General features: G+C 35.7%; 1 protein-coding gene and 1 long non-coding RNA gene across 2 annotated transcripts; one reads left to right on the top strand and one right to left on the bottom strand.

Moving 5' to 3' along the window:
* Positions 1 to 6687: 6687 nt before the first annotated feature.
* LOC148912245 (uncharacterized) lies at positions 6688 to 8871 on the top strand. Its single transcript, XR_016119492.1, has 2 exons — positions 6688 to 6827; positions 7992 to 8871. It is a non-coding gene; the product is annotated as an uncharacterized LOC148912245 (long non-coding RNA).
* Positions 8872 to 10497: 1626 nt separating this feature from the next.
* LOC116304583 (uncharacterized) lies at positions 10498 to 11217 on the bottom strand. Its single transcript, XM_031714345.2, has one exon. The coding sequence runs from the start codon at positions 11155 to 11157 to the stop codon at positions 10549 to 10551; it is 609 nt and encodes a 202-aa protein (XP_031570205.2). The 5' UTR covers positions 11158 to 11217; the 3' UTR covers positions 10498 to 10548.
* Between the last annotated feature and the right edge of the window lie 189 nt (positions 11218 to 11406).

The raw sequence follows: 11406 nt of genomic DNA, 5'->3' as shown, positions 1-11406 counted from the left end.
GAACTAATCAAAAGACAGTATATTTTCCAATTGCAGTGCAGCATAGCATCATCGAATATTTATTCACAAATAGATATTGTCGAAATAGATATAAACGTACAGGGGGGGGGACGCTTGTTCACTATAGAATCCGTTGTTTTTTGAAGCGGATTTCTGATTTTACCCGGCTCTACTTAACTGAGTATGCGCGGGTTCACAACTCACCGTATGGATTAAACCTTTAGCTTCCTTCAAAAATACCTTCCGCCACGGTCGGCTTACTGAAATGAAGTGTTTCTTAATGGCAGCGTTGCCAAATGCCAGGCGCCAGAATAGTTGCCACGCAATATATAAATTAAGTTTGCATTGATTAGTAGTTGTATCTAGCACCGAAAGTATAGTTTAATTTCTATAGAGAGAATAAGAGAAAAATATCAAATGCCCTTGGCATTTTAATTTCTATAGTTAGTATTGGACGTTTCGACGACCTCATTTTGTCATTCTCAAAAAGGTTTATTATCAATTACTCAGCATTTGCCGTGATAGAAAAAAAAAAGATAAAATAAATAAAAATATGACGCATGAATAACTTAAGAATTGACATGTGGTAAAAATAATAATAAAAAGCTTAAAACAATTTTGAAACAATGGAACTGAAACTAAATATGAAACGATGAAGGGTTTTAATCTAATATCAATTATGTAAAATAATTATTATTTATGATTATTAATTAATTATTTATTATAAATGAAAGTGAACATAAGTGAAAGTAAAGGGAAGAATATATTAATTAATTAATTGTAATTATCTATTAATTAATAATTATTTATTATAAATGAAAGTGAACAGAAGTGAAAGTAAAGGGAAGAATATATTAATTAATTAATTGTAATTATCTATTAATTAATAATTATTTATTATAAATGAAAGTGAACAGAAGTGAAAGTAAAGGGAAGAATATATTAATTAATTGTAATTATCTATTAATTAATAATTATTTATTATAAATGAAAGTGAACAGAAGTGAAAGTAAAGGAAAGAATACATTAATTAATTAATTAATTATAATTAATGATTAATTAAATATTATTTATATGAATGGAAGTGAATAGAAGTGAAATTGAAAGAAAGAGTAAAGGGAAGAGTAAAGGGAATAGTGTTAGTGGACATTAAGGTTCTTTCATCGGACATTCATAGCATTGCATCGTTCCTCTGATCACACTGTTAGCGGAGGCAGTAAAAGACTCTTCCTCGGTTGATAACAATCAGCCTGTCGACCTCGCCGACCAGCTTTACCGAGCTATTTACTGATAAGGAAGTGGATTGGTGTTATCTTGGGCTTTGTAATAGTATTATCCCGATAACATAGACTAACCTTTATTCTAAGACACCGGAAAAGATTTATTGTACTATGATTCTAAATGCAATCGGACTTTTTCAGTTCAACTCTAATGAATATCAGGCTGTTCTGTTACGTCGCATAAAGCCATAACATACACACTTATAAATGATATCTGGTTTGACATATGATTGAAGGCATGCATTAATGATCAATATACAACGGTTATCATTGAGAAAACAAGACCAGAAGCATTGAGAAAACGTTTGTAAGATAGTAAGTCTTCGCCAGTGTTTGTTCACCACGCCAATGGTCTTTGGCAATGATTGGAATAAGGTTTATCTGACCTCTGGTGGTCTAACGAACCGCTGTTTGGGAACACTAACCGCACACGCTATCATCGTGAAGCGACGTATTTAAAAGAAATAGCTTCAAGTAAGTAAGTTCATTTTGATAACGAAGAAAAGATATCTAGTTACCAAATAATTACCACTGAATTGCCTACTGAAAATGTGTACCCTTTAAAACAAAATCCTTAGCGCTTCTTTAGTCGGTTGATTCACTCGTGGGCGAACATCAACGGAAATAACAATATGAAAAGCTCTTTCCTTAAAAAGCATATTACAGCCTCCCATAGTGGTGATGTTCACCAACCGTGATCCTCCAATAGCAACTACAGTATCGTGTAGGATATTGACTTCGCTAAAAAATTAGAAGTACTGTCGGGATGCGCTAAACAAATGTAAGGATTTGAGACTCGAGCCACAATACGGATACCGTGTAATTGAATCGAGTAGTCTGAAGACTAACGTTAACGGAAGCGAGACAAATATAATTTTTTCCTCCAAATTCATTGAAAACTTTTAACTCTAACTGCGCCTTGTGAAGGAGTTTTGGTGAGTATGTAAAATAAGTGTATACAAATCAAAATGTGTGATAAAGAAAGTTCAACTTTGAGGAGATTTTACTGTCGAGTTGATAATATCATTTGGATTTATTAAGGCTAGAGACGCGAGTACCGCCAAGAGTTTATATTATATCCGTTTAAAAAATATGACTGCCAGTTTTAGATTTTTACAGCATCGAGAGAATTTTCAAGTGGTTTTTGACCAAATGTCAAACTTGGCCCGACTCGAAAATTTGTTTTAGATCGGGCTCGAACAATTTTGTTAGGTTTTCCACGTGTTTTATTTTATAACGCTGAAGAGGCTGATCCCCCAAGGGAAAAAACAATTGAGTCACGATAAATTCAGTAAAATGTTAGCTTCTCGATCGCTTGCCTTGCTAATGATATGGATAATATTTTCTACCTTTCGATTCTTTGCTACCATTAACGTGCGTTTTGCACCGAGAAGGAAGATAAAAGATAAGGCAAACAAAACCTTGTTGAAACCTTCGAAAATGAAAAATGAAAGAGACGCAAAAATAAATGAAAAAAAGAGAGAAAGGGAGAAACCGTTTGGGTTCCATCTTCGAGGATTTTTTCCTGCCATCGCCATTTCTTTAATTTCTCTCAGTAGCACTGATGTCACGCTGTTTCCTTCAAAACGTCATTGCTTCAAAGTGCAGTTTTAGAGCTGTTTTACTTTGAGTTTAAGTGTTTGTTTTGGTAAATCATGCACGATAACTTGTTTGTCAGATGCCCTGCCAACAAGGGTTGTTTTCTCACTCACTAATATTAAAGTTTTCCAACTAAACAATCGAGACTATACGAGTTACCGCAGTTTCCTATGGTTCTTTATAGATTTATCTGTTTTTATAACCTACAATAGCCATGTCAACCCCTGTGGTCAGTGTTTTTATATTGATTGTCGTGGATTTGAAAACTAATACTCTGAAGCATAAACGCAGTCGACTACTTGTATTCAACTAGACTGAGAGTATCGCTTCACACACATTTCTCATATTTAAATAATATTTAGTGGCACTCCGCTCTATTAACATATTCTAGTTATTTTCTGAGTATCTTATACCATACACTTTTTTGTACTAGTTGTAAAAACTCTTCAGTTTTTATCGCATAGCATTATTGATGGTAAAAAAAGTTCATTCAAGAGTATTGCTCTTTTTTTCCAAGCTTCCATACTACTAAATAGTAGTCAGGGACGTTTGTGGCTTAACGTTGAGCATTTTGTTGCTTATCTGTTTTAATTTTTAAAATTAATTTAAATTATTCAAATTATTTATTTATTTTTCATTTTTTGAATTCAGAAACTAACGTTACCCCTTTAGCGTAATTCACCGATGTAGCAAATAGATAAGTAAATGCATGTGGGAAAATTATTATATGTATGTCATAGTATTTAGAAAAGCGTGATTGACCGATGTAGCGAATAATGTAATTTGCCAGATGTAGCGAATAGATAAGTAAATAGGGGGGAAAAATTACTGTATTATTTAGAAAATCCATTTGAAATCCTATTACAAGGAATATAAACCCAAACAAGACAAACAGGAAGGGTTTTATCGAAACGGGACGTTCAGGCATGCGCACCAACACATCTTCCCTCAATGAAGCACGCGTTTTTTCCCGCCAATGTTTTTTTTTTTTCTTTTTTTGGATTGCAACTATTAAAACCTGAAAAGATCAAAAAAAGAAAAACGGGCTAAACCGGTTTTTCAAAACCCTTTGTTCATTTCATTGCACCAATGCTGAAATGGCGAAAATGTTTCGAATCTGATGCTTCGCGCCTGCGCCGTTGGATAAACTCGAAACCTTCGATTCTTAGTGTTCTAACGTAATCAGTTGACGATTCATAACCGGATTTTACGTGTCTTTGTCGAGTAGTCAGCGTCATGTTTCTGACACCATTTGACGTACACTGCTAGCTTGTGACACATACCGTCTATAGTTTATCTCCAGTCATCGCCGGAGCACGACTCCCAGCCTTTCATTTCGTCGAGAACTAAAGCCGTTTAATGGAAAATCCTCTATATCCTCGTGCAACTAAGTGTGTCTCCTGTTTGACTGGACTCCTACTCTTTAATCTTGCTTTTCAATCAGTAGAAGTTTTGTCTGCTCAATTGGGCAATTACCTTTACTTGGTAATCATTCATAGCCTAAGCTCCACGCAATAGAACCATCTCGTTCGAAACCCGTTCCCAAATATTTGGTTCGGGTTTGTCCTTGAAGGAAATACATAATTAGAAATCGATTCTTGTTTTATTGCATGGCTTTAGGCTGTAGATATTTTGGGCTGATTCCGAATTTTGCGTTTTTTAATTAAACTTAGTGATGAAACTACCACATCGAAAACGATTTCCACTAAATATATCAGTCCCATATTTCCTAAAATAGAGATCATTTGTGTTAAATATCCAGAACAATAATTGATCTGAAAAGGAAGGATTGAAGCTTGAAACAAACCGTACAATTTCATATTTGTCAGGCCCGGTTCGTGATGATACCAAAGTTGGTGATCTTAAAAAAAACATTTTATCAATTAGCTTTCCCTGCCACTCTCAAAACTGAGTATACAAAAGAAGTATAAAGACTACCTTTGTCAAGGCATTGCAACTTGAAGTAACTGCGTGGAATAAGTAAGTAATTTGCCGTATAGCCGCAATAGGGGCGAATTTCTTGGGCTTTTTTTTTTTTTTTTTTATATCATTTTCATTCTGGCTTTCTTTTTCTCATTATTAACATGTATTGATCAATACAAGCGTTTTATTTAATTCTCATTGCTCTATATATAAGCCTTAGAGATATGGAGATGGGTATTTTATATTATTATATTGGTAAGAATCTCTTGTAGCAGTTTAACGAGATTTCTATCAGCAGTTAGCGCAAGGAACCTCACAATCTGATTGGCTCTCTTGGCACCTTATATTCACCACTAAATAAAACATGCATTTCAGCTGCCGTTCAGTCAGATTTTCTGCCAGTTAAACATTTTAGGATTCATCATGTCAGTAAGTTTTGATCTTTTAGTTTAAGGATCATTTCTCAACCGCGTTATAGAAGCCTATTCTTCAAATAGCGCGAGGGGAATACCTGTGGTACATGCCGGAGCGTAAGGGTTTGCTTCAAAAATGGAAAAATAGCATATCTGAGAATGTAATATTGATATAAGTGTAGATAGATAGAGATAGATAGATAGTTTATTGACTAAAAACACAGCAGCCATAGGCTGAATTATATACGTCTATCTTACAAATACTATTATACAATATGAAAACAATAAAGACTATATGTAAAATTTCATGCAAAAAAAAAAAAAAACCTTTTATAAAATATAAATTAAAAATTTGAATGTAATTTCATTTAAATATCTAGTTATTAAAAACGTGACTTAGAATAAAGCTGTTCTTGCACCGTTCAGTTCTACATTTTGGTAGTTTATATAGTCTTTGGCTCCTAAGGCTGTAAGTAGATGTGATCCTTTCTGGCAAAAGTGAATGTAATTTATGTTCCTTATTTGTAGAGATCTCGGCCAAGAGTTTCGAGGAGATTTCTTCTCTTTTTTAGATAGTGTGTAGGCAACCCTGACGCACTGAGGGCTTCAGCATAAGACAAAATAGAGTAAATAATCCGAAGAGCGCGTCTTTGTAGACGTTCCAAATCGTCATCCAGATAAGCTGGTAGTGCATGGTGGAAAACTGGACAGGCATATTCCAGAAGGATACACGTATAGTAGAATAAAATAAGTTCTTTCGGAGCAACTCTCGATGGCGAACCTGCAATCTCACTCCTAGATCTAACCATGAAGGGGTAGGGGTTGTTGAAAATGACGTGAACCCACGCCATTGAGTTTTGAGTCCACCGTCCTTAGTTTTCTCTGTCCTAATCCTAATACATGCGTACAGGCCTACTAAATATTAGCCATCATAACCTTGAGTAGATCTATAATATCTTTCTCGGATGTAGCATTTTACTTAATTGATTTTACATCTTGGATCTTTTTTTTTTTTTTCCTTTTAATTTCTTTCTTCTTTTCTCTCAAGAATATAGATATTGCATTGAATGTAAAACTGATATCAAAAATATTGGAACGGAAATATATTTCCGCTTTTTTTGCCTTAACAGGTTTTTCAATCATCTCAAACCGGTTCGGCGAGAAGCATAAAACTGCACGTCTTTTCATGGGTTTTTCGCATGAGCGAATCATTAATTCACAAAGAGTTCACTGATTAACGTCAAAACAAATGATGAGTGCTAAATATCTCAGCTTTGAATAACTAAAAAGTGATAGGTTAAACCGCGATTGTTTAGTTGAGAAAAGATTCTGTACATTGGCTATTGTTCTGGGATTTGGGGCTGTTTTATTGGTTTTCGCGGTCACGATCAAACGAGTTAGTTCTAAAGATGGCTTTGTGGCTTGATTGATTGCCATGTCTCCAGTAGTTTGCTTCTAGTGGTCTCATTAAAAGGTCATTATATAGTTGCTTATTCTCACCCAACTAGCGTAATGGCTTGAAATAGTAAATTGCTGCCAGTGCCGCTGTATTCAAAGTATATATATAATCCAAGCTGTGGCAGGAGCTAGCATTTTCTAGGACCTTAATCAAGTAAGCGTAAACTGATTTGAGCAACTTAATTAAGAATCGTGGGTTGTGATGGGCAATCACATATTCATTATAATCGCATTGAAAATTCTTTATCGAAGTTTTGTTTTACTGTGGTTGTTTTTCCTTCGCTTCAGATGTTGATTCATAGCGATAACTGTCTTGTTTTTCTATCATTAAGTAAGATAACGCTTTCATTTCGAGTATACTTTATCATAATAACAAATATGATCTAAGACTGTGTCAAACATTTTAAACATACTACGTTAAGTCACTCTGGTTTACTATACATCTACTTCAGAAAAGAGTCTAATAGTGGACTCTTTGAGCAGTCTAGTTTTGGGTAACATAAGAACGGCTTGTTCCACAGGCCATTTATTCATGTTCTTTTCGTGTTAAAGTTTTCGTGTAATTTATGATCTCAATCACAGTGGGTTATCATTTGAAGGTTTTTATGACTAGCATTTAATTAGTAGAATAAGTAAAGTGAAAGCTTCAACGTTTCCCACGATCGTTTCCCATTTTCTCGCTTGCAACATGCTGTTTTTGAACCTCAATTGTTTTCTAATAACCAGTCAATAGCTTTTAATATTATCTAATCTTTACTTTTGCTGACTACAAGGATACTTATGATTTAAAAATTTCATGGAAACAAAATATTCTTAATTTTACATCAGACAATATTTTACTTTCTATAGACAGTTTTTGTGCGTCATGTTGATAACTAGATTCCAGGACCACGCTTCACTATATTCTGTGCATGCGCATTAGGAGTCTAATCAATAACACAGTGTCGCTTTTTTTCTTGTTTTCCACTTATTTGCCTCACCCCCCCCCCCCTCCCCCCCCCCCCCCCCCCCCCCCCTCCCCCGCCCCAAAAAAAAAAAAAACTACGAGAGTGAGTAAATTCCGCATGAAAACTGTCTCTAAAATTAGATGGTTGTCTCTGTATGCTTCCTGTCTGGTAGTTCTAGAACATACATTAGTTTTAAGTCAAAATCACACGTGTAAAATTGAGCCCTCGAACAAGTTATTCAGTGATGTGCTTCTATGAGCTTCTGCTCTTGAGGCACACAAAAGTATATATGAGTCTAAGTAAGAAAAATGAAAAAAAAAAAATTTTTTTTTTCACAGCAAGTTTAAACTTATTTCTTTCTTTTCATCCAGGTTAAGAAAGGAACCACTATGATTAAGCTATCATCTGGCACCGCAGTCTGTCTTTCAATCTGTGTCATATTTCTCCTCATTCTTAGCCCTGAAGCAGAATGCGACTTGGTAAGATGTCGCTTGAGGCACTTCAAACGCGTCTTCCAACCACCACCCAACACCCTTTGCCAACCAGTCAAAAAGAAGCTCGGCAAATGTGTAGGATCTTGTGTGTCTTCCACTTTCCCGATCCTTGGGGTCTCAGAGTTCAAGAAGATCTGTTATTGTTGCCAAGAGAAAAGTGTTCGGCCTGTGACTATTAAATTCAAAGCCTGTAAGGAAACGTTAACTGTGTCAATGATAGAAGCCTGTGAATGCAAGCCTTGTAGCCGATCTTAAACGTCTAGAACTAACAGTCAATAGAACTGCTGAAAGAGTCTTCAATATATAGCAATAGTCATTCTCAGAAGCTCAGAGGAGGATTGATAACGATCTCGTGATGCATTGCATTGTGGGAACGGTTGGGAGACAAGTTTCAAAAGTTCCAAAGACCAGTCCCACAATTTGATGAAGCACGAGGAAATTATCAGTTGAACCTCGCATATAATTTACACTTATAAATGTAAGTTGCATACGAAAAAGATGTCATATATATGGAACGTAACTGATGTTTGTCAAGTCTATGCAGGTTGTTCGTGTCAAATCACCAATGAATGTTCAAATGTTGTAAGTATTTAGACCACTGATGTTGTACTGCACCTCTGTCTTAACGTTACATCCATCCCTCATCCCATCATCGATCCTCTATATCGTTGCTAGCTGTGCATCACATATGAATGTATATAAAAATATGTCGCCGCGATATGTATGTATATAGTGGGCATTAAAACTGATAGAATTATATTGTGTCTATTTGATTCTACTAAGTGCCTTGTACGATGATGGCTGGCCCTTTTACCAAGTTTTCAAGATTCCGTATTTTCTAATGGAAGGTTGCCTTCTTTTCAGCACATCAGCGCAGTCAGTGTACACAGTAACAGTATAACGGAAAAACAAACCACGGCACAGGAACCTTGTTTGGGCTGCCTGTGCTCGATCGAATCCTTTATCATTTAAATCCAGTGATTAATACACTAGGCTGGTGCGCATGCATCAAATCCGCGCGTGGAAAGGAGCTTTACAACATGGAAACTTTTTTCACGTCACAAAAAAATCGATCATGATTTACATTTTTCCTTTCACCAATTTTTATAATGACACGACTCAGACAACCAGCTATAATTAATTAAGACACCTGCATAGTTGTAGTGGGGCTTCCGTCAATGAAATTTCATACTGTCTGAGTTTTTATTCGGACAGAGGCCAAAACCCCAGACTTCTCGTGCTACTAAGCATTGCTTGCATTATGGGCAATAAGTCTTTTACTTATCGCACAATTTTTTTCACTTCAAAACAAGTGTCATCCATAACTGTTACATATTAGGCATGAATGATGTATAAGAATGGCTCTTTGCAAAAGTAAATGATGGAGAATATTGTCTAGTCCAAATAACCCTGGATTAAAGCTCACTCAAAAACTAAAGATGCATAAAGACAGTTGTTGTGTTTTTTCTCAACTTAATACTACACTATTGTACCTTCTATAAGTAAGAGTAACTCCAAAACAAATCTATGGCATCTGATTGGCTTAGAGCCTAAAGGACTTCAGCAGAAGCTTACGTGGTCTTTATGTACAATTGTGACCACAATGTAAGATTTACGGAGCCAATGTCCATGGCTTATCTATCCATTAAGGCTACATTCATGTCTGGGATAATTACTTGGGCAACAAGCCCATTAAATCCTAGAATCTTTGTTGTAAAAGTTCTTTGCATGTTTAGTTCATGAAACTCGATAAATTTCAAAATAAGATTTTTATGATGATTTATACTCATAACAAATCGCCGTTCTGTTACATGGTGTTAGTGAGACTCTAGTTCAAATTCAAATACCATGACAAGGAGTTTTGGTGGACGTCAATCACGATTTCATCTTCTTCGCCTTAAAACTTTCCACTCAGAAAAACTGTACTCCGTTTTCATACGCTTTCTTGCAGCAGAAAGACCTCTTCAAAGGCATTACCCGTATAATATTATGTACATCCTTCTACTTTCATCCTTTCTTCTTCTACTTAAAAACTGTACATTTGTAGAAGAAACCATTCATTCCTACCCTTTGCACCAAACGCTAATCGCGAGTATACAACACTACAGCATAACGTGATCAATATGTTATACGAGCCGTAATGAACACGCTTTCCAACTGCACGTTGTTACGTTCATCCATTCTACATACTTCAAGGTCCTTTTTTTTTTTCAAAGAAAACTTTATACCATTGGAAACTCCGTCTTCAAAATCACTACCAAAACTACGTAAATAAATCCATTCTTCTTCAACTTAAAAACTGTACATTTAATTTGTAGAAGAAACCATTATTGAAATCATTATGAACGTCATTACGCACGTTCTACATTTGTCCATTCTTTTTCGGAAAAAATTTTTTTGTAAAGAAAAACCACCTTCAAAATCACTGCTAAAATTACGTAAATGAATCCATTCTTCTCCTGTATGCTGGTTTAGCTTTTTCTGCTTCATTCAGCCAAGCTAGTATTCTTCTCCGTGTATCGCCTTGTGTTGGGTCTTTATAGTCCTCTGGCATCATACAATTCGAGTCGATTTTCAACTCCTGTTTTGAGTATTTTGGAGTTGCCGGTGGGAGCTTAACAATATTCGATGATGTTGATTCCTTTTGTTGATGGTTTTTGGAATCTCTAGGAGTCTTACCAACAATTGCTGCCACGGCCTTTTTAGGCAAAGTAGTTTTCTGTCTGATTTTATTATCTTTGTTATTATTTTCCATTTTTGGTGAAAATATCATCAATTCACAAATAGCCGGTAAAGAAGACGATCCTGGGATTTCTGTCGCGTCTGGGAACACTTCAATCTCTTTCCTCGGAATGTTATCGTCTTCAGGCAAAACAAATCGAACTCGTAGCTTTCGTTTTGCAGTGCCTGTATTCCTTGGACTATTTTGGACGTTTCTTGGCGTGAAAAGACCGTTTTCTCGTGTTCTTATAGGTCGTACCCTTCGTTCCGAGACAGACGTAAAGTCAGGTTGTCTCAGGAGCGGGTAAGTGCGGGTTCCCATTGATATACATTCGATTCCGTCCGTCGTACTAGTATTATTTCCTTACGAAGCGTGTTTGACCTGAACAGTACACAAAACATTGGTTTCTAAGACTATTATCGCTTCTGAAGTGTGTTATTTTATAAAGACTTAGAACAATAGGCTAGGACTCATGACCTAATATTCCCCAAGGATTTAGTCCTTTGCAAACGACATCTTGGTTTTAAGGTGTATTTGCTGCTTGGATACTCGTTAAAGATTTGATTTTTG

The sequence above is a fragment of the Actinia tenebrosa genome, unplaced genomic scaffold (genome assembly GCF_029948245.1).
Source record: "Actinia tenebrosa isolate PJP-AT-01 unplaced genomic scaffold, QUT_ActTen_1.0 PGA_scaffold12__29_contigs__length_12842862, whole genome shotgun sequence".
In the NCBI taxonomy this organism is placed as follows: domain Eukaryota; kingdom Metazoa; phylum Cnidaria; class Anthozoa; order Actiniaria; family Actiniidae; genus Actinia; species Actinia tenebrosa.
This window is presented reverse-complemented; position numbering and strand designations above follow the sequence as displayed.

Excerpts from the sequence above, each read along its gene's own strand:
- LOC116304583 (XM_031714345.2), bottom strand. The coding sequence starts at position 11,157 with ATGGGAACCCGCACTTACCCGCTCCTGAGACAACCTGACTTTACGTCT.